General features: G+C 47.1%; 1 protein-coding gene across 3 annotated transcripts in view; it reads left to right on the plus strand.

Moving 5' to 3' along the window:
* The window catches only part of rhobtb4 (Rho related BTB domain containing 4), a 69,793-nt gene that overhangs the window by 10,845 nt on the left and 34,677 nt on the right, over positions 1–24,271 (plus strand). Inside the window, exon 1 of one of the 3 annotated variants that reach the window (XM_071404105.1) lies at positions 19,129–19,484. The exons of the other annotated variants lie outside the window; for them this stretch is intronic. Coding sequence (XP_071260206.1) covers positions 19,456–19,484 — 29 coding nt within the window. The 5' untranslated portion in view covers positions 19,129–19,455. Of the gene's footprint in view, positions 1–19,128; positions 19,485–24,271 lie in introns of those variants that run through there. 3 annotated transcript variants of the gene reach the window in all.

The raw sequence follows: 24,271 nt of genomic DNA on the forward strand, positions 1-24,271 counted from the left end.
ACACACACACACACACACACACACACACACACACACACACACACACACACAGCCTCACACCTAGTTTGACCTGGATGTTTTATAGAGACATCTACTAACAGGGTCAAACCAGTTTGCATGTTAGCAAGCAATCCAAGAAGCCATAGGATTGGCTGTCCTAATCAACCTTGTGAAAGAAGCTACTTGTTATAATGGGGAGAACTGATGTAACATCACTGCCATAGTGAATTAGTCAGCCACCCAAACCACAGGTTGGACGTGTTGCTGGGGGCGCTTTCATCCCACTGAGTGGGCTAGTCTCCCAGTCTCTGTCTGCCTTTGTGGTCGACTCCCAGCCCAGCTAATACTGGGAGGTCACTGTGGAACAACTATCATCTCTGCATTACCATGGATAAAAGCTAAGCGGGGCCCCTGGGTACAATAAAACACAATGTCATGTATCATGATGGGGAGGCCTTATTGTGCATGTCATACCAGGAAGGGATCAGGGCATAGCACGGTGGTAGTGACAAAAGTCACACCGTACTGTATATAGATAATTGCCTCTGTGTGAATTACAGTTATGACTGTGCTCATAAATCTTCAGAGCGCTGGAAATAGGCTCAGCCAGCTCTCTGGTTATTCAGGGTGACTCTTACTAGCTTGTCTTACTGTACATGAATAGCCAGCTCTCTGGTCATTCAGGGTGACTCTTACTAGCTTGTCTTACTGTACATGAATAGCCAGCTCTCTGGTCATTCAGGGTGACTCTTACTAGCTTGTCTTACTGTACATGAATAGCCAGCTCTCTGGTCATTCAGGGTGACTCTTACTAGCTTGTCTTACTGTACATGAATAGCCAGCTCTCTGATCATTCAGGGTGACTCTTACTAGCTTGTCTTACTGTACATGAATAGCCAGCTCTCTGATCATTCAGGGTGACTCTTACTAGCTTGTCTTACTGTACATGAATAGGCAGCTCTCTGGTCATTCAGGCGGACTCTTACTAGCTTGTCTTACTGTACATGAATAGATGTGCATGTAGTGTGCTCCTATTTCATCACACTCTGATGATTGCTTTGATTGGCACCTGTGTGACTACATGTACTGTAGATGCACAGAGCACATCCAACAGTGGAGGCTGCTGAGGGGAGGAAGGCTCATAATAATGTCTGGAACGGAGTCAATGGAATGATATCAAACACATCAAAGACGTGGTTTCCATGTGGTTGATGCCATTCCATTCGCTCCGTTCCAGACATTATTATGAGCCGTCCTCCCCTCAGCAGCCTCCACTGGTATCCAACTCATCTCAACAAGATGTACTAATCATTTACCTAAGAGCAAAGTAACTGTTGCTCTATGGGGTCTTGTTCAGCCTTTTCTTAATTCCATAGGTTACAAACTGCAAACTATAAAGATACAAATGTGTAGGAAATCATAGTCTAAAAGTATTACTGCAACCATAGCCTAAATGGTCTTTCTCTATCTAGGCCTACAATAATCTTTTTTTCAGCCCCAGTCACTCACTGTCTGTCGCTGTCAATTTGTCTGTGACGCGGTCTTTGACATGTGGTCGCTGTGTGGTGATGGTTGGTAGCCCATGTAGAGTGGGAAATGTGGGGACAAAGTCCAAGTGGACTACACATAGCTATGTGTGGAAAACATTTAACTTGTTTAGTACAGTTTGTTTGTAACTCCACTTGCTACTTGTAGCTAGCTGTATAGTCCGTGTGTTTGTGTTGTTGGTTTTGGCTATCTTATTTTCCGGTCGGTAAGTTAGCTAGCTAACACTCACTCAAGTGGCTGCTAGCATCATCATGAAAAGGGGCATGAGGGAAGCCCTACATATTATGTTGTTCTAAGCAGGCAATGTTGAAAAATAATCTTTAGACATGTTGTACTTTTCTTAAATGTAGTTTTGTAATTGATAAAACAACCAGACAACAAGAACATTTAGTTGGAAAAAGGTTCAGTTTTTGCTGTGAGCCAATGGGGTAACCTAGGTAACCACAGGTTAGGTTCCCCTCAGACGGGCGGGGCCGCAATGTTCTTTCTTATACCAACTAGGACTGTGAGTTTACCAGTCAAATTGCCAGGGTTAGAGGTACCAAGCCCATTCTATTCATTCTATTGCTATGTGTGCTGCTGCTGCAGGGAAGGGGCACTTGCGAGTCCATGTTACCGCATAAACGGACTTAACCCTAAGAATGCCTGGCAGTCCCGTCTTCAGTCAGCAGTTTTTTTTTTTAAGGAAATTTAAAACGGTCAATGACGGTTATTTTATTTTTCAAGCCATTCTTCATCCATAACTGTCGGTTATACAGTAATGGTGCTAGCCCTACGTGTGTGTGGTGGTGTGTGTGTGTGTGTGTGTGTAGAAGAGTATGAAGAAAACAGAGCAAAGCAGATCAGACAAACAACATTCAAGCTATTTGGAGTAATCACAACAAAGGCGCTTCCTGTATGCAGTGGGAAAAGCCCCTATGAATTGAATTGAGTGGGGTCTCTCTTACTGAGCTAGACTGTCTGGTGATACAATATGTTCTCTCTCTCTTCCTCTCCCTCCCCTCTCTTTCTCTTGACAATTTTCCCCTCTCTCTCGCTCTCTCTCTCTCTGTTGACTTTGTCTGAAACGTTGCAGTGCGTTAGGACCTGTGTTTGTCAGTGTGGTTACAGAACTGTACCTTGTACAGTCTGATCAGTGGCCTCAGGCTGCAGGCAGCTCCATCAGGCTGAAGTCCAGAGGTGTTTGGCTTGGCCTGCGACTGTGTTTGATCAGGCTGTTTCTGGAAAACTGACCACTGGTTCTGCCAAAAGCCCCCCTCTCTTCCACCTCTCCATGGTCTCCCTCTCTCTCATCCTCTCTCTCATCCTGTCTCTCATCCTCTCTCTCTCTCTCTCTCTCTCTCGCTCTCTCATCCTGTCTCTCTCTCATCCTGTCTCTCATCCTGTCTCTCGTCCTCTCTCATCCTCTTTCTCTCGCTCTGCAATATTTGTTGAGGTATTAGTCTTGCTCACTGAAATACATATCAACAACATACTATATATGACATTAGGGACAATTTCTCATCAACCATGTCCCAGTCCAGCAGCATCGTACCCTTCTCTTCCATATCCTGGTTGGTTCAGTGAGGTCAAGCAACATCAGTGCTACATTACCTCTCTCTGGCTCTCTGTGTGTGTTGTCTCAACCCCATTCCAAGCTTTACTGTGACATGTTTTCACCAAAGTGTGAAGAGCGGCTTGGATCTGTTCGAAGTTCACGCAGGTTAAGAACATTCCAACAATCCCACAAGTAGCACAGGGCTGCAAATGCTTCGTAAGTGGATGGTGAAACAGGCCAGTGGAAAGATATAGGTCCTAGAAGCAGGGCTGCTTGTATCAGGAACCTCTGCATACAGTAGGATACAGATGCTACGGCTGTCCATGTCAAGTGGCTCTTTGATCCAGGGTGATGGATTGACTAAAGGACGTAATCTACAGTACTAAATGAGGTTGGGAACAATTCTAGCAGATGAACCTCGTTTCAGACTGATCTCTGGACGTATGGGACAAGTGGTTAGTGTGTGATTTATTATGCAGAGTGATAGAGGGAACATGTTCACTGGATTCTACTCTTTAAACACTATACACTCTGGACCTAGATGTTTTGATCACTATACTGGCTTTATAGAGTTTTGTCATGCCAATCCTAAATCTGGGAGCTGTGTGTGTGTCCCTGGCCTGTGTCATACAGAGGTTCCCAGTGTGTGTGTGTGTGTGTGTGTGTGTGTGTGTGTGTGTGTGTGTGTGTGTGTGTGTGTGTGTGTGTGTGTGTGTGTGTGTGTGTGTGTGTGTGTGTGTGTGTGTGTGTGTGTGTGTGTGTGTGTGTGTGTGTGTGTGTGTGTCCAGTGCAGAGGCAGGTCGTGGGGCCGTGTGCTTGCATACGTGTGTGTGTTTGGCCTGGGTAATTAAGCCCCTGAACAGCGGCTGAGTGGAGCCTTAATGAGATTAGAACTGCCACTTGACAGAGCCACACTGTAAGGAGCACCTCTGCTGACCTGTGTGTCCCTTTCCCCGCTGAGGGGATCTGTCCCTATAAGATACGCCTGAGCAACCTCGCTCCCCCTCTGGCAGTAAGTACAGGGTGGTGTGTGTAAGTGAGTTGGGGGTTGACGCAGACACATGGCAGGCTATCCACAGACATCGTTCCACGCAGTTTGTCTCCATCATCGTTCCATGCAGTTTGTCTCCATCATCGTTCCATGCAGTTTGTCTCCATCAAAGCAGTCAAGAATTCAGAGCGTCCACTTCAAACCCCTCCGCCTCAACCTCCCCTCACCCAAGTCCTCCTTATTAACTGTGTTGCGCTCAGGGCTGTGGCATTTCAAACACTGAAGCAAAACAAAAACAGTTTAGCTAGAAAACAATGTCTGGAATTTCTTGTGTTTGACTTGAGCACTGTGAGGTGTTTGGACTTGAGGACTGTGAGGTGTTTGGACTTGAGCACTGTGAGGTGTTTGGACTTGAGCACTGTGAGGTGTTTGGACTTGAGCACTGTGAGGTGTTTGGACTTGAGCACTGTGAGGTGTTTCACAGCTGAGTTCCTCCCATGCCCCCCACCCCCTGAGTTCCTCCCATGCCCCCCACCCCCTACTTTTAAGCAGTGCATATCTAGCTGAAGGGGGCAAGGGAGTGGTGCAGAAGTGATGGCAGAGAGCAGAGATGCCACATGACTGTACATGGGCTGTGGCTGGTGTGAGAGGACTGCCTGCCTGCTCTGTGGTATGGTGGGGAGGGGGGGGGGGGGGGGGGCTGGGTACAGTTGGTTGAGCACTCAGTGCTGCTTGGCATGGATGGGGCCTCTGTGATAAAACTCACCGCTGGCATCATCATCATCAGAGGCCTGTTTTACATCACTGAGACACAGGGCATTTAAACACAACACATCCTCTTCCCTCTAAGTCACTTCACATTCCCTGCATAGCTGCATTCATCACAACCTCTCATCACAGTTACTGACGTGGACAGGTGGGTTATAGTCATCTAGCTAGCAGTCTAGCTCAGGGCCATATCCAAACTGATCCTAGATCAGCTCTCCTACTGGGGGCCTTGTCATTCTGTAATTGTTTGTAATGTGTTTTTAGTTCTGTGTTGGACCACAGGATGATTAGCTGACGTCATGGTGTCAGCCAATGGGGATCCTAATAAAATTCAAGATTCCTATGCTGAGACGCTTTGTGAATATGGCCTATGATCTTATCCAGCAGAAAGGCCTTTTGTCAGTGCATACTTTTCAAGATGTAGAGCAAAAGGCACAGACATTGATATCACAAATAAAACTATCTAAAAGTATGTAGGACCTAAAGACCTTGCCTTCAATATCTGCTGTTCTATTATGCCTACACAATAGTACAACCAATATAAAGTACAGCATTACAAATGCCAACTACAACATTACATTGAGTACTGCATCAGAAGAAGGAACTGAGGTGCCCTCCATTGTACTATACAACCTCATACCCCACAACAGTTACACATACTGGTCAAATGTAAGCGTGTTTCCTGTATCATGGAGGCTATGTTGTTGTGCTGTGTGCAGAGACTGATATGTCCCCATTAGGACTAGTGAGACGCATACAGTTTACTGACAGCTGGGCTGTGTCTGTGTGCACGTGCGTGTGTGTATTTAGGAATGCCAGCTTCACTTTTCCCAACAAGGTCGCCTGCCCCTCCAGTAGCATCATCTTCACGCCTCACCTTTGACCACCACGTTTCCCTGAGGACAAGCAAGCAGCAAACTCCACTTCCCTTTGCAAAACAAAATAAAAACTATCTCCCTGCTGACTTCCAAACTTCCTCAAGCTTCGTGGCTACGTCTGACAGAGTGGAATTGAGAGTCGATTCTGTGGTAAGCCTATCTCTTCCCTGGTTTTGGGGGACTGTTGGATGGCCCACTATGACACTGACCTACTTGTGTCAGTGTGGAGGCTTCTGGCTGTCACATGGTGTCTGAGGGGAGCTCTCTGTGGGTGTGCAGGTGCAAGATGCTGGGTGTTTTGACCAGTGGTGGAGAAAGTACCCAATTGTCATACTTGCATAAAAGTAAAGATAATAGAAAATGACTCAAGTAAAAGTGAACGTCACCCAGTAAAATTCTACTTGAGTAAAAGTCTCAAGGACAGTGGGGTGAGCTGACATAAATTGGGACTGAAGCACGGGACATAGGACAGTGGGGTGAACTGACAGGAATTGGGACTGAAGCACGGGACATAGGACAGTGGGGTGAACTGACAGGAATTGGGACTGAAGCACGGGACATAGGACAGTGGGGTGAACTGACAGGAATTGGGACTGAAGCACGGGACATAGGACAGTGGGCTGAGCTGACAGGAATTGGGACTGAAGCACGGGACATAGGACAGTGGGGTGAACTGACAGGGATTGGGGGTAGTGTCAGTGTCTGAATGTGGCTCATCTTGGGGAGCTGTTGGGTGAAGTTCTTGGGGTCAGGGATTCATGGTCTGGGCACAGGCAGACAGACAGACAGATAGACAGGCAGACAGACAGACAGACAGACAGACTGGCCTAGTCAGCAAGGCTCCCCTACTGCTCCAGCAGCCTGTGTAAATGTTTCCTATCCCTGTGTGTGTGTGTGTGTGTGTGTGTGTGTGTGTGTGTGTGTGTGTGTGTGTGTGTGTGTGTGTGTGTGTGTGTGTGTGTGCGTGCGTGCGTGCGTGCGTGCGTGCGTGCGTGCGTGCGTGTGTGTGTTGACGAAAGCTAAATCAACAAATATGGCAGAGCATATTTCCCAGTCTTATCTTCATGTGACGGCCACTTGTGTTACTCTGTATTTTTAGGAAATAATTGACTTTGTTTAGATAAGATAACTCTATTCCTTAATCTATGGCCTCAATTATTCTCAACCCACAGTTCATTACAATACACCAGCAAGGATCATTCTCAACACACAGTTCATTACAGTACACCAGCAAGGATCATTCTCAACCCACAGTTCATTACAGTACACCGGCAAGGATCATTCTCAACCCACAGTTCATTACAATACACCAGCAAGGATCATTCTCAACACACAGTTCATTACAGTACACCAGCAAGGATCATTCTCAACCCACAGTTCATTACAGTACACCGGCAAGGATCATTCTCAACCCACAGTTCATTACAATACACCAGCAAGGATCATTCTCAACACACAGTTCATTACAGTACACCAGCAAGGATCATTCTCAACCCACAGTTCATTACAATACACCAGCAATGATAATTTTCAACCCGCAGTTCATGATAGTACACCAGCAAGGATCATTCTCAACACACAGTTCATTACAATACACCAGCAAGGATCATTCTCAACCCACAGTTCATTACAGTACAGCAACAAAGAGACATTTCCAAACACATTTAATAACAATGTGTAATACAATTGCAATAACATAGTAATAAAACACTGATACAAGCCCGGTGCTTCTTGCGACTGGAACAAGGAAGCCACTTGAGAGTTCTGTCACAAGGCACCTCCTTAACAAGCACTGCCTCTTCTAATGTTATAGCCCTCAGTGTAAGACCATGACCCCCCGCTTTATGCAGCATTCCAATCCCATCATTCATGACGTTCCATTTGTGCCATGCCGGAGGGGGCAAGGGGGCAGCGCTTTCTCAGGACTGTGTGTGTGTGTGTGTGTGTGTGTGTGTGTGCGTGCGTCCATGCGTGTATTCGTGTGTATATGCGTGTGTGTCCATGTGAGTGTGCATACACGCGTCTGCAGGTGAGTGCATGTGAGTCCGTGTGTGTGTCTGGTGAGGGCTGTGTGTGCATGTGAGCGTGCGTGCGTACACTCGTGTGCAGGTTTGTGTGCGAGTCTGCGTGTGTATGTGTGTGTCGGCTGACGGACAGGGCTGAGTGACTGCATTGACAAGACTGTGGGAACAGGGGGCGTAAGCTAAGCTGTTCCCTAGCAGTAACAGCCTATCACTACAGAATGACAGAACTACCTGTCAGCACCAAAACATGTTTTCCACCTACATTCCTTTGGAACATGCAGTACCTAGGTCCACCAGGAGATGTCAGTCTTCTTTCCCTTATACAATCAGTAGAGGTTCTTTTTGGGTAGCATTTAAATGTTGGTCCTAATTCCCACCTTTAATGACAACATTTTCATCCAGAGGATTTTTTGTGCATCAGATGAGAACATTGGAAATATTGGGCCAACATCAGCACTGTCATGCATAGGCCAAAGGCTAAGGAATGACCCTATGACCTGTGATGCCAAGATATTTTTTATTTATTTATTTATTTAACCTTTATTTAACCAGGTAGGCCAGTTGAGAACAAGTTATCAATTACAACTGCGAACTGTCCAAGATAAAGCAAAGCAGTGCGACAAAAACAACATCACAGAGTTACACATGGGATAAACAAACGTACAGTCAATAACACAATAGAAAAATCTGTATACAGTGTGTGCAAATGAAGTAAGGAGATAAGGCAATAAATATGCCAATAGTGGCAAAGTAATTACAATTTAAATAAACGTCCTACAGGACACATTGTCTGGTCACAGTGCATGGGGTAGTCAAAGGTAGACTCAGTGAAATTACTTTGCCACGTGCAGCACCACAGATATTGTGATGAGCGAGAGTCACACACAGTATCGGCGTGTGTGCACAGGTTTGCTTCACACTTGTACAACGTGGTAGCCACTGGACCAAAACAGTGGAGAAGTTGAGCCTCGTGCTTCAACGCCCTTAGTTGTTGCAGAAATTGACCCACTATGCTGTTTACTTTCTGCATCTACGTCATAACTGATCATCCCTAAAGCTAAAACCTCATTTGGACGCCTTTCCTTCCAGTTCTCTGCTGCCTGCGACTGGAACGAATTGCAAAAATCTCTGAAGTTGGAGACTTTTATCTCCCTCAACAACTTTAAAAATCTGCTATCCGAGCAGCTAACCGATCGCTGCAGCTGTACATAGTCCATCTGTAAACTACCCACCCAATTTACCTACCTCACCCCCCATACTGCTTTTATTTATTTACTTTTCTGCTCTTTTGCACACCAGTACCAGTATCTCTTCTTGCACATGATCATCTGATGATTTATCACTCCAGTGTTAATCTGCTAAATTGTAATTATTCGATTTATTGCCTACCTCATGCCTTTTGCACACATTGTATATAGATTCTGTCACGCCCTGGCCTTAGTATTCTTTGTTTTCTTTATTATTTTAGTTAGGTCAGGGTGTGACATGGGTATTTATGTGGGTTTTGTAGTGTCCAGGGTGATTGTAAGGTTTAGGGGGTTTATTTAGAGTAGTTGGCTTTATGTTTAGTATAGTTGTCTAGCTGTGTCTATGTGGTGTGTAGTTGTCTAGGAAAGTCTATGGTTGCCTGAATGGGTTCCCAATTAGAGACAGCTGGTTTCTGTTGTCTCTGATTGGGAGCCATATTTAAGGTAGCCATAGGCTTTAGTTTGGTGTGGGGAATTGTCTATGTCTGAACGTTTGTAGCCTGTGTATGTGCACTACGTTTATTAGTGTCACGGTCGTTTATTGTTTTGGTTAGTTTGTAAGTGTTTTTGTTTCGTTTTGCCTTCTTCATTAATAAAAGGAAGATGGCTTATTTTCCAAATGCTGCGTTTTGGTCCGTCTCTCCTCCACACGATCGTGACAGAATTCCCCACCACAACAGGATCAAGCAGCATGATCGGAGCCAACAACAGCGGCAAAGTAAACAGGACTCATGGACATGGGAGGAGATCCTGGACGGCAAGGGACCCTGGACTCAGCCAGGGGAATATCGCCGTCCCAAAGCGGAGCTGGAGGCAGCGAAAGCGGAGAGGCGGTTTTATGAGGCAAAGGCAAGGCAGAGTGGCTGGAAGCCCGTGAGTAACACCCAAAAATTTCTTGGGGGGGGCTAAAGGGGAGTGTGGCGAAGCCGGGTTGGATACCTGAGCCAACTCCCCGGGCTTGCCGTGGAGTAAGAGGGCGTCGTACTGGTCAGACACCGTGTTATGCGGTAAAGCGCACGGTGTCCCCAGTACGCGTGCTTAGCCCAGTGCGGGCTATTCCACCTTGCCGCACTGGGAGGGCTAGGTTGGGCATCGAGCCGAGTGCCATGAAGTCGGCCCAACGTATCTGGTCTCCAGTACGTCTCCTCGGGCCGGCGTACATGGCACCAGCCTTACAGGTGGTGTCCCCGGTTCGCCTGCATAGCCCAGTGCGGGCTATTCCACCTCGCCGCACTGGCAGGGCTACGGGGACCATTCAACCTGGTGAAGTTGGGGAGGCTCGGTGCTCAAGAGCACGTGTCCTCCTTCACGGTCCGGTATATCCGGCGCCACCTTCCCACCCCAGCTCAGTACCACCAGTGCCTACACCACGCACCAGGCTTCCAGTGCATCTCCAGAGCCCTGTTCCTCCTCCACGCACTCTCCCTATGGTGCGTGTCTCCAGCCCAGTGCCTCCAGTTCCGGCACCACGCACCAAGCCTCCTGTGCGTCTCCAGAGCCCTGTACGCACTGTTCCTTCTCCCCGCACTCGCCCTGAGGTGCGTGCCCTCAGCCCGGTACCTCCAGTTCCGGTACCACGCACCAGGCCTAGAGTGCGCCACGAGAGTCCAGTGTGCCCTGTTGTTGTTCCCCGCACTAGCCTGAAGGTGCGTGTCCTTAGCCCGGTACCTCCTGTTCCGGTACCACGCACCAGGCCTATAGTGCGTCTCAGCCGGCCAGAGTCTGCCGTCTGCCCAGCGGCGCCTGAACTGCCCGTCTGCCCAGCGGCGCCTGAACTGCCCGTCTGCCCAGCGGCGCCTGAACTGCCCGTCTGCCCAGCGGCGCCTGAACTGCCCGTCTGCCCAGCGGCGCCTGAACTGCCCGTCTGCCCAGCGGCGCCTGAACTGCCCGTCTGCCCAGCGGCGCCTGAACTGCCCGTCTGCCCAGCGGCGCCTGAACTGCCCGTCTGCCCAGCGGCGCCTGAACTGCCCGTCTGCCCAGCGGCGCCTGAACTGCCCGTCTGCCCAGCGGCGCCTGAACTGCCCGTCTGCCCAGCGGCGCCTGAACTGCCCGTCTGCCATACGCCGTCTGAACTGTCCGTCTGCCATGAGCCTGCAAAGCCGCCCGTCTGCCATGAGCCTGCAAAGCCGCCCGTCTGCCATGAGCCTACAGAGCCGTCCGCCAGACAGGAGCCGCTAGAGCCGTCCGCCAGACAGGAGCCGCCAGAGCCGTCCGCCAGACAGGAGCCGCCAGAGCCTTCCGCCAGACCGGAGCCGCCAGAGCCTTCCGCCAGACCGGATCCGCCAGAGCCTTCCGCCAGACCGGATCAGCCAGAGCCTTCCGCCAGACCGGATCAGCCAGAGCCTTCCGCCAGACCGGATCAGCCAGAGCCTTCCGCCAGACCGGATCAGCCAGAGCCTTCCGCCAGACCGGATCAGCCAGAGCCGTCAGCGAGCCATGACCGTCCAGAGCCGTCAGCGAGCCATGACCGTCCAGAGCCGTCAGCGAGCCATGACCGTCCAGAGCCGTCAGCGAGCCATGACCGTCCAGAGCCGTCAGCGAGCCATGACCGTCCAGAGCCGTCAGCGAGCCATGACCGTCCAGAGCCGTCAGCGAGCCATGACCGTCCAGAGCCGTCAGCGAGCCATGACCGTCCAGAGCCGTCAGCCAGCCATGACCGTCCAGAGCCGTCAACCAGCCAAGAGCGTCCAGAGCCAGCCAGCCAGGATCCGCCAGTCATTCTGGTGTTGCCCCTCATTCTGGTGTTGCCCCTCATTCTGGTGTTGCCCCTCATTCTGGTGTTGCCCCTCATTCTGGTGTTGCCCCTCATTCCGGTGTTGCCCCTCATTCCGATGCTGCTCCTTATCCTGGAGATGCCCCTTAATTTAGGTAGGGTTATTTGGAGGGTGGTCATTGTGGGGAGGCTACAGAAGCTGGGATTGACTATGGTGGGGTGGGGACCTCGCCCTGAGCCTGAGCCACCACCGTGGTCAGATGCCCACCCAGGCCCTCCCCTAGACTTTGTGCTGGTGCGCCCGGAGTTCGCACCTTAAGGGGGTGGCTATGTCACGCCCTGGCCTTAGTATTCTTTGTTTTCTTTATTATTTTAGTTTAGGTCAGGGTGTGACATGGGTATTTATGTGGGTTTTGTAGTGTCCAGGGTGATTGTAAGGTTTAGGGGGTTTATTTAGAGTAGTTGGCTTTATGTTTAGTATAGTTGTCTAGCTCTGTCTATGTGGTGTGTAGTTGTCTAGGAAAGTCTATGGTTGCCTGAATGGGTTCCCAATTAGAGACAGCTGGTTTCTGTTGTCTCTGATTGGGAGCCATATTTAAGGTAGCCATAGGCTTTAGTTTGGTGTGGGGAATTGTCTATGTCTGAACGTTTGTAGCCTGTGTATGTGCACTACGTTTATTAGCTTCACGGTCGTTTATTGTTTTGGTTAGTTTGTAAGTGTTTTTGTTTCGTTTTGCCTTCTTCATTAATAAAAGGAAGATGGCTTATTTTCCAAATGCTGCGTTTTGGTCCGTCTCTCCTCCACACGATCGTGACAGATTCTCTTTTTTCTACCATGTTATTGACTTGTTTATTGTTTACTCCATGTGTAACTCTGTGTTGTCTGTTCACACTGCTATGCTTTATCTTGGCCAGGTCGCAGTTGCAAATGAGAACTTGTTCTCAACTAGCCTACCTGGTTAAATAAAGGTGAAATAAATAAAAATAAAAATAAATAACGCTGACTCTACCTTTAAAGCTAGAATCCTTAGTTGCTACATACATTTTTGGACTTATAACTTAATGATATATACCCATTGATTCTTGAAGAATATAACTTATAAATGCCTCATGAGCTTAGTTCAACTTGTTATACTCCAATGTTTGTAAGCAAAGTTAATGTAAACAAACACGGTATAGTCTCAACACATGGTTAAAAGTATTATTTTGATATCATAGATGCTTTGAATTTGAGAGTGGTTACATTTCTCCATGTCCATCCCTCAGCTTTTTACCAAAACACAGGCAGGGTGTCGCTTTGTTATTGTTTCAATTAAGGATTCCAGCTTTAAGTGTTAAATCTATGCCCTTATAATGAAAATATAAAGTAATGCGTTACGTTAAATAAATGTTTATTCTTGGCAACACAGTGGCACTTAATCCCCTGTGGCATAGCTTAACGTTCCAGGCACTGAATTCCCAGACGTTCCGATCATGAAAAATAATGGCTAGTTTATTATACAGGTGGGGGAGGCTTACCTTTCTCATCTACAGTGCCATCTCTGTGCTCCTGTATGGTGGTGGCTGAGCACATGACTGTTGGTGTTGCTGTGTGTGGTAGCACGTTGCCATGCCAATGATCTCACATACAGTGGCTTCAGAAAGTATTCATTCAGCTTGAATTATTCCACATTTTGTTGTGTTACAGCCTGAATTCCACACAATACCCTATAATGACAAAGTGACATGTAAAAAAAACAAAAAAAAACAGTGTTTGCTAATTTATTGGAAGTAAAATACAGAAATATCTCATTTACACAAGTATTCACACCCCTGAGTCAATACATGTTAGAATCATCTTTGGCAGTGATTACAGCTGTGAGTTTTGCTAAGTAAGTCTCTAAGAGCTTTGCCCACCTGGATTATAAAATCTTTGCACATTGTTATGAAAGAATTCAAACTCTGTCAAGTTGGTTGTTGATCATTGCTATACAGCCATTTTCGAGTCTTGACATAGTTTTTCAAGTCGATTTAAGACAAAACTTTAACTTGGCCACTCAGAAACATTCAATGTCGTCTTGGTAAACAACGCCAGTGTAGATTTGGCGTTGTGTTTTAGGTTATTGTCTTACTGAAAGGTGAATTTGTCTTCCAGTGTCTGTTGGAAAGCAGACTGAACCAGGTGTTCCTCTAGGATTTTGCCTGTGCTTAGCTCTATTCTATGTATTTTTATCCTACAAAACTCGCTAGTCTTTGCTGATGACAAGCATACCCATAACATGACGCAGCCCCCACCATGCTTGAAAATATGAAGAGTGGTACTCAGTGATGAGTGTGTTGGATTTGCCCCAAACATAACGCTTTGTATTGAGGTTAATTTCTTTGGCACATTTTTTGCAGTTGTACTTTAGTGCCTTATTACAAGCAGGATGTATGTTTTGGAATATTTGTATTCTATACAGGCTTCCTTCTTTTCGCTCTGTAATCTAGGTTAGTGATGTGTAGTTACTACAATGTTGTTGATCCATCCTCATTTTTCTCCTATTACAGCCATTAAACTCTGTAACTGTTTTAACAATATCCTCTACATGATTGGTGGGTCCCCAGCGGGACGGTTGCGCTAACATGGGCTAATGCAATTAGCATGAGGTTGTAAGTAACAAGAAGATTTCCCAGGACATAGACATATCTGATATGGGCAGAAAGCTTAAATCCTTGTTAATCTAACTGCACTGTCCAATTTACAGTAGCTATTACAGTGAAAGAATAACATGCTATTGTTTGAGGAGAGTGCACAGTTATGAACTTGAAAAGTTATTAAGAAACCAATTAGGCACATTTGGGCAGTCTTGATACAAAACTTTGAACAGAAATGCAATGGTTCATTGGATCAGTCTAAAACTTTGCACAAACACTGCTGCCATCTAGTTTCTAAAATCTAAATTGCGCCTGGGCTGGAATAATACATTATGGCCTTTCTCTTGCATTTCAATGATGATGGTACAAAAGAAATACAAAGAAACTCGTTTTTTTCTTTGCATTATCTTTTACCAGGTCGAATCTGTTATATTCTCCTACATTAATTTCACATTTCCACAAACTTCAAAGTGTTTCCTTTCAAATGGTATCAAGAATATGCATATCCTTGCTTCAGGTCCTGAGCTACAGGCAGTTAGATTTGGGTATGTCATTTTAGGCGAAAATCGAAAAAAAGTTTGTCATCATTGGCCTCATGGCGAAATCCCTCTCTGTTAACAGAGTTAGGAAGGACGCCTGTATCTTTGTAGTGAGTGGGTATATTGATACACCATACAAAGTGTAATCAATAACTTCACTATGCTCAAAGGGATATTCAGTGTCTGCTTTAAAAAATATATATACAGTGGGGAGAACAAGTATTTGATACACTGCCGATTTTGCAGGTTTTCCTACTTACAAAGCATGTAGAGAGTCTGTAATTTTTATCATAGGTACACTTCAACTGTGAGAGACGGAATCTAAAACAAAAATCCAGAAAATCACATTGTATGATTTTTAAGTAATTAATTTGCATTTTATTGCATGACATAAGTATTTGATCACCTACCAACCAGTAAGAATTCCGGCTCTCACAGACCTGTTAGTTTTTCTTTAAGAAGCCCTCCTGTTCTCCACTCATTAACAGTATTAACTGCACCTGTTTGAACTTGTTACCTGTATAAAAGACACCTGTCCACACACTCAATCAAACAGACTCCAACCTCTCCACAATGGCCAAGACCAGAGAGCTGTGTAAGGACATCAGGGATACAATTGTAGACCTGCACAAGGCTGGGATGGGCTACAGGACAATAGGCAAGCAGCTTGGTGAGAAGGCAACAACTGTTGGCGCAATTATTAGAAAATGGAAGAAGTTGAAGATGACGGTCAATCACCCTCGGTCTGGGGCTCCATGCAAGATCTCACCTTGTGGGGCATCAATGATCATGAGGAAGGTGAGGGATCAGCCCAGAACTACACGGCAGGACATGGTCAATGACCTGAAGAAAGCTGGGACCACAGTCTCAAAGAAAACCATTAGTAACACACTACGCCGTCATGGATTAAAATCCTGCAGCGCACACAAGGTCCCCTTGCTCAAGCCAGCGCATGTCCAGGCCCGTCTGAAGTTTGCCAATGACCCTCTGGATGATCCAGAGGAGGAATGGGAGAAGGTCATGTGGTCTGATGAGACAAAAATAGAGCTTTTTGGTCTAAACTCCACTCGCCGTGTTTGGAGGAAGAAGAAGGATGAGTACAACCCCAAGAACACCATCCCAACCATGAAGCATGGAGGTGGAAACATCATTCTTTGGGGATGCTTTTCTGCAAAGGGGACAGGACGACTTCACCGTATTGAGGGGAGGATGGATGGGGCCATGTATCGCGAGATCTTGGCCAACAACCTCCTTCCCTCAGTAAGAACATTGAAGATGGGTCGTGGCTGGGTCTTCCAGCATGACAACGACCCGAAACACACAGCGAGGGCAACTAAGGAGTGGCTCCGTAAGAAGCATCTCAAGGTCCTGGAGTGGCCTAGCCAGTCTCCAGACCTGAACCCAATAGAAAATCTTTGGAGGGAGCTGAAAGTCCGTATTGCCCAGCGACAGCCCCGAAACCTGAAGGATCTGGAGAAGGTCTGTATGGAGGAGTGGGCCAAAATCCCTGCTGCAATGTGTGCAAACCTGGTCAAGAACTACAGGAAACGTATGATCTCTGTAATTGCAAACAAAAGTTTCTGTACCAAATATTAAGTTCTGCTTTTCTGATGTATCAAATACTTATGTCATGCAATAAAATTCAAATGAATTACTTAAAAATCATACAATGTGATTTTCTGGATTTTTGGATTCCGTCTCTCACAGTTGAAGTGTACCTATGATAAAAATTACAGACCTCTACATGCTTTGTAAGTAGGAAAACCTGCAAAATCGACAGTGTATCCAATACTTGTTCTCCCCACTGTATATGCATCTACCAATATGTGCCCTTTATACAAGGCATTGTAAAACCTCCCTAGTCTTTGTGGTTGAATTTGTGTTTAAAATGCGTTGCTCGACTGGGGGACCTTACAGATAATTGTATGTGTGGGTTACAGAGATGAGTAGTCATTCAAATCAAATCAAATTTTATTTGTCACATGTGCCGAATTCAACTGTTGTAGACTTTACTATGAAATGATTGCTTACGATCCCTTCCCAACAATGCAGAGTAAAAAAAATAAAAAATAGTAACACGAGGAATAAAATAAAAATAAACAAGAATGGAGCTATATACAGGTCAATGTGCAGAGGTACCAGGTATTTGAGGTAGATATGTACATGAAGGCAGGGTAAAGTGACTAGGCATCAGGATAGATAATAATAAGGTATTTGAGGTAGATATGTACATGAAGGCAGGGTAAAGTGACTAAGCATCAGGATAGATAATAATAAGGTATTTGAGGTAGATATGTACATGAAGGCAGGGTAAAGTGACTAGGCATCAGGATAGATAATAATAAGGTATTTGCGGTAGATATGTACATGAATGCAGGGTAAAGTGACTAGGCATCAGGATAGATAATAATAAGAGTAAAATAAAGAACAGAATAGCAGCAGAAAGTTATGTGTAATGTGTTTGTGTTGGTCTGTGTGTGTGTGTGTGTGTGTGTGTGCGTATGTACTGTAGTGTATGTGAATGTGTGTGAGTGTCAATGTAGAGTGAGTGAGTATGTGTGTGTATGGTGTGTATGTATTGTCTAGTGAGTGTGTGTATATATAGTCTAGTGAGTGTGTGTATGGTGTGTATGTATTGTCTAGTGAGTGTGTGTATGGTGTGTATGTATTGTCTAGTGAGTGTGTGTATGGTGTGTATGTATTGTCTAGTGAGTGTGTGTATGGTGTGTATGTATTGTGTAGTGTGCGTAGGGTCAGTGCAGACAGTTTGGGTACCATTAATTGACTATTTAGCAGTCTGGCTATTTGGCAGTCTTATGGCTTGAGGGTAGAAGCTGTCCCGGTTGGTCAGTTTTCGGGCCTTCCTCTGATATAGATAATCTGATATAGAGTTCCTGGATGGCAGGGAGCTCAGCCCCAATGATGTACTGGGCTGTCTACACCACCCTCTGTAGCGCTTTTTGGTCAAGGGCGTTGCATTTGCCAGACCAGGCGGTGATGCAGCTCGTCAAGATGCTCTCGATGGTGCATCTGTAGAACTTTTTGAGGGGCCCATGCCAAATCTTTTCAGCGTCCTGAGGGGGAAGAGGCACTGCCTTGCCCTCTTCACGACTGTGCGGGTGTGTGTGGACCATGTTAGGTTCTTCAAAAATTATATTAAATACTTATTGCACACAGAGTGAGTCCATGCAACTTATCATGTGACTTGTTAAGCACATTTACTCCTGAACTTATTTAGGCCATAACAAAGGGGTTGAATACTTATTGACTCGAGACATTTCAGCTCTTTATTTTTAATGAATTTATAAAAATGTCTTAAAACATAATTCTACTTTGACATTATGTGGTATTGTGTATAAGCCAGTTACACACAATTTCAATTTAACCAATTTTACATTCAGGCTGTAAAATTGATTAAGTCAAAATAGATTAAGTCAAAATGCCACAAAGTCAAAATAATGAATTTAAACCTAACCTTTACCTTAACCACACTGCTAACCTTATGCCTAACCCTAACCATAAATTAAGACCAAAAAGACAACAAAAAAAGAATACGGAATTTTTACGATTTAGCCAGTTTGGACTTTTCGGTTCTGGTAACTAGTGACAACCATCTCACAGTGATCTGTTTGGCAAATATTTTACCTGAATTTGAAATGTTTTTGTTTTTGGGGAGTGAAGTACCATAGTCATGTTTTGGGAGTGAAGTGCCCTATAGTCTTTGGTTAGCTTTCTTCAATAAGAGATCACATAATATGACATCAAGAACTGTGTAATATACTTTGTATAATATTTGAAAATCATAAATAGATGTTCCACTTGTTTCATCTAGTTTGTGCCAAAAGACACTTGTGGCAATGCTGTTGATAAGGGGCGATTCCATGATAACAGAATTACACGGAGACAAAAAAAAGCCCCACATTTACTGGGAAAAACTGTGCAGATGCAAAATTTGGTATTATGGAAAAATCTCCCTCAGTTTTATTCTGTTACCGAACGTTGTATCTGCACAGTTATTCCTGCAAATGTGTTCTTGTAAAATGTTCAGGGGAAATTGTGAAAAGTAGTCCTTGTGCATAGAGTTCTATGGTTTGTTAAACTTTCAAATAAATGTTTTTTGTTTGGTATACATTTTAGTATCAGCGTAATTCCTTTTTGGTTGTTAACGGGCGGGCAAACTGCTTTAGGGCGGTAACAGGAAGAGCACGAGTCCTTACCATTGGCTCCCCGTCGCCAAGACATCATGACGCACACCAAGGGGGCGTGCCTTTGAAGAAATCAGCTGGAGAGACACAAACTAATAGACGCGTAGCTCACAGGGGAGATAGTTAGGATTATCGTTGATATTTTACCAAATAAGACTAGTTTAGGCAAAAGTACAGAGTTACTTACTGCTTTAGCTAGATGCTAAATTAGTCAGTGAGCAATCTGAAGTGAAAGGAAGGAAAATGCTACCTTTGTTTTAGCGCAACATTCGCTCTACCTAGCTAGTTCTCTCAAGCCAAGGCTCTGGAGTTGGCAACCTCTTCTTTCCTCCACACCACTCCTTTCTCGCGCCGGGTTAATGTGACGGGCGAACCACGCGCCGAGTGTCATGTGGGTCAGTACTGGAACAGTCGGAAGGTAGGGAGAAATGACAGTGCAACAGTGTTGCAGGCGTAATGGTCACGTGTCTTTTGCATTAGGAGGTTGTGATTACAACTCACTGCTTTAATGTTTCCCAAAGTTTAGAGCTGTTAACAATAGACTACAATGACAACGTAACAAGCAATAATGATGCTAGATTTTTTTTTCTGCACACGGGTCCTGCTGCTCGGAAGCTGCTTGCGTTCGGTTGTGGTGCAGCAATGGGCTTGGTCTGTTACGCAAGACTGTTGCACCTGTTTGGGGTGTACCCATTTACCCTTATCTCCGCATTAACGTGTTTTGTCTCACAATTTTAACTAATTTCACGTTTGTTTTCGAGTAATCTAGTGTATATTTTGGGGTTAATTCTTGTCAGCAATGAAAATGCTTATGCATCAGTTGCCTGCAGGTCTCCTATCAGTGAACAATATATTGGGTCTCATACTGTAGAGAATATGAATAATCCGATGCTTGGTTATGAATGGTCGCGCATCAGCAATCACATAAAACACTGTCCATTGATGCCAATTTAATAATATGTTATAGTCTCCAGCAGCTTCCTGCAATGTTTCAACATGCAGTCTTTCATAGAAGAAAAGCCGAATAGCAGATTGATTGTTGATTTGTGGATGATGACATCTATCAAAGACATCTATCAAATGACACACACACGGCCTGTAATAGTGATCCAGATCATTAAGATGGTTAGGTTACGCTAGGTTGCAGTACCACTCTGTCAGTGATTCAGTTAGTCAGTACTCCAAATCACGAATTGCAGTCTGCCAATTATGCTGTTCGAAACATCCTTTGGCATGTTATCTGTTGACCAAAACCAATGCCTTGTGAGGAAAGGTTACTTTTTATTAGGGAGGACAAGAGGAATTATCTTCCCCATATACGTTATACATGTGTAATAAACACAACATTGCATCTGCTTCGGCCCTGCACTCAGGAAGTAGGATTTAACAAACAAAAAACTCTGCTGCTGCTCTCGTTGAATGACTAGCTTTATTGTATATCTACATTATATATCTTATCATATGTATGCAGTCTAGAGAGGATACAGGGCCAAGCAAGCCATTATAGTGACCAAGGCCTGTTCTCTCTGTCAGAAGTTAGGAGATAACATGCTGTACTGAGCCACATGGAAGTAACAGACAGAGAGAGACCACATTAGAGACACATATTTCCAACAGATCACAGACACCCACAGAGAATTTGAAAACAAATCAAACATCGATAAACTCCCATATCTGTTAGGCAAAATATCACATTGTGCAGTCACAGCAGCAAGATATGTGGCCCGTTGCCATGAGAAAAGGGCAACCAGTGGAACACAAACAAATTGTAAATACCACCAATATTTATCTGTTGATTTATCTTCCCTTTCGTACTTCAACTACTTGCACATTGTTACAACACTGTACATAGCGAATAGTATAACATGTGAAACGTCTATTCTTTTAACTTTTGTGAGTGTAATGTTCACTAATGTTTCCTTGTTTATTTCCCTTTTGTTTATTGTCTATTCCATTTGCTTTGGCAATGTAAACATATGACCTTTGAATTGGAGAGGGAGATGAGAGCGAAGCCGTTGGGGCAGTGTGTGGCAGACAGGGTCATGACAGGGCCATGCCCAATGCCAGGTTCTGAGACGGAGCAGATGCCTGAGCTGAAAGGAGTGACACAGGAGTGACACTTATCCTGCAGTCCAAAGTAAAAGTGTTCTTGTGGGTGGTTGGTTTACTGGTACATGTTGTGAGTGTAATGCTTGTCATTTTGAGCACCTTCCCCCTGAAAAGGCTGTGCACAGCCCTGTGTGCAAGTGTCTCTGGTGTTTACATATGCCTAAGCAGTTAGTGGTAGTCCCAGGTGATGTTTTGGTCATGTGACGTGCAGTTGGAGCTTATGAAACACTGTTAGTAATGTTCGTTGTGTAAGATAGGCTGTCTGGTGTATTCAGGCTCCTAACAGAAGCTATGGAAGCTATTGATAATGGAAGGACATGGCGAGACATTGCCATAGGCTAAGACATTGTCAACCCTGGGGATATGGCTCGACCAAAGAGGAAGAGGGAAGGCATTAGAGAAAGACAGAAAGAAAGAGAGACAGAAAGGGAGAGAAAGAGAAGGTGATGGAGGGAGGGAGAGAAACCTAGGAGGATATGGATTGGCCAATGAGGGTCAGAGAGATGAAGGAGGAGGAGAGGGAGGAAGTAGGACAGAGAAGGATGCATGTCTTGTTTACAAGGCAGTGAAGCAGTAGAGTCACCCATCCCCAGACATACTCCTATAGTGCCGAGAGCTACCCATTAGGCCTGTTGTGATGGATGCATTTAGAAATGTTTGTGTTGTGTGTACTGTGTGTTCCTATAGCTCTTTGTGTGTGTCTGTTTCTGTGTGTCAGAAGCTCAGGGCAGTTTAATAACATAGGAGACTGTAGCTGGGTGCCCCTGCCTCTCCCCTGGACCTGTTTACAGTAGACCAGAGCAGCCAGGCTGTTTACAGTAGACCAGAGCAGCCAGGCTGTTTACAGTAGACCAGAGCAGCCAGGCTGTTTACAGTAGACCAGAGCAGCCAGGCTGTTTACAGTAGACCAGAGCAGCCAGGCTGTTTACAGTAGACCAGAGCAGCCAGGCTGTTTACAGTAGACCAGAGCAGCCAGGCTGTTTACAGTAGACCAGAGCAGCCAGGCTGTTTACAGTAGACCAGAGCAGCCAGGCTGTTTACAGTAGACCAGAACATCCAGGCTGTTTACAGCAGACCACAGCAGCCAGGCTGTTTACAGCAGACCACAGCAGCCAGGCTGTTTACAGCAGACCACAGCAGCCAGGCTGTTTACAGCAGACCACAGCAGCCAGGCTGTTTACAGCAGACCACAGCAGCCAGGCTGTTTACAGCAGACCACAGCAGCCAGGCTGTTTACAGCAGACCACAGCAGCCAGGCTGTTTACAGCAGACCACAGCAGCCTGGCTGTTTCCAGAAGACCGGTGCGCGGCCGGGCTGTTTCCAGAAAACCGGTGCGCGGCCGGGCTGTTTCCCGTGGACCGGTGCGCGGCCGGGCTGTTTCCAGAAGACCGGTGCGCGGCCGGGCTGTTTCCCGTGGACCGGTGCGCGGCCAGGCTGTTTCCCGTGGACCGGTGCGCGGCCAGGCTGTTTCCAGAAAACCGGTGCGCGGCCGGGCTGTTTCCCGTGGACCGGGGCGCGGCCGGGCTGTTTCCAGTAGACCAGAGCAGCCAGGCTGTTTACAGTAGACCAGAGCAGCCAGGCTGTTTACAGTAGACCAGAGCAGCCAGGCTGTTTACAGTAGACCAGAGCAGCCAGGCTGTTTACAGTAGACCAGAGCAGCCAGGCTGTTTACAGTAGACCAGAGCAGCCAGGCTGTTTACAGTAGACCAGAGCAGCCAGGCTGTTTACAGTAGACCAGAGCAGCCAGGCTGTTTACAGTAGACCAGAACAGCCAGGCTGTTTACAGCAGACCACAGCAGCCAGGCTGTTTACAGCAGACCACAGCAGCCAGGCTGTTTACAGCAGACCACAGCAGCCAGGCTGTTTACAGCAGACCACAGCAGCCAGGCTGTTTACAGCAGACCACAGCAGCCAGGCTGTTTACAGCAGACCACAGCAGCCAGGCTGTTTACAGCAGACCACAGCAGCCAGGCTGTTTACAGCAGACCACAGCAGCCTGGCTGTTTCCAGAAGACCGGTGCGCGGCCGGGCTGTTTCCAGAAAACCGGTGCGCGGCCGGGCTGTTTCCCGTGGACCGGTGCGCGGCCGGGCTGTTTCCCGTGGACCGGTGCGCGGCCGGGCTGTTTCCCGTGGACCGGTGCGCGGCCGGGCTGTTTCCCGTGGACCGGTGCGCGGCCGGGCTGTTTCCCGTGGACCGGTGCGCGGCCAGGCTGTTTCCCGTGGACCGGTGCGCGGCCAGGCTGTTTCCAGAAAACCGGTGCTCGGCCGGGCTGTTTCCCGTGGACCGGTGCGCGGCCGGGCTGTTTCCAGAAGACCGGTGCGCGGCCGGGCTGTTTCCAGAAAACCGGTGCGCGGCCAGGCTGTTTCCCGTGGACTGGTGCGGCCAGGCTGTTTCCAGTAGACGGATGCGGCCAGGCTGTTTCCAGTAGACCGGTGCGGCCGGGCTGTTTCCCGTGGACCGGTGCGGCCGGGCTGTTTTCAGTAGACCGGTGCGGCCGGGCTGTTTCCCGTGGATTAGTGCGGCCGGGCTGTTTCCCGTGGACTAGTGCGGCCGGGCTGTTTCCCGTGGACTGGTGCGGCCGGGCTGTTTCCCGTGGACTGGTGCGGCCGGGCTGTTTCCCGTGGACTAGTGCGGGCGGGCTGTTTCCCGTGGACTAGTGCGGCCGGGCTGTTTCCCGTGGACTGGTGCGGCCGGGCTGTTTCCCGTGGACTAGTGCGGCCGGGCTGTTTCCCGTGGACTGGTGCGGCCGGGCTGTTTCCCGTGGACCGGTGCGGCCGGGCTGTTTCCAGTAGACTGGTGCGGCCGGGCTGTTTCCCGTGGACTGGTGCGGCCGGGCTGTTTCCAGTAGACTGGTGCGGCCGGGCTGTTTCCAGTAGACCGGTGCGGCCGGGCTGTTTCCAGAAAACCGGTGCGCGGCCGGGCTGTTTCCCGTGGACCGGTGCGCGGCCGGGCTGTTTCCAGAAGACCGGTGCGCGGCCGGGCTGTTTCCAGAAAACCGGTGCGCGGCCAGGCTGTTTCCCGTGGACTGGTGCGGCCAGGCTGTTTCCAGTAGACCGGTGCGGCCGGGCTGTTTCCCGTGGACCGGTGCGGCCGG

The sequence above is a fragment of the Salvelinus alpinus genome, chromosome 5 (genome assembly GCF_045679555.1).
Source record: "Salvelinus alpinus chromosome 5, SLU_Salpinus.1, whole genome shotgun sequence".
NCBI lineage: Eukaryota > Metazoa > Chordata > Actinopteri > Salmoniformes > Salmonidae > Salvelinus > Salvelinus alpinus.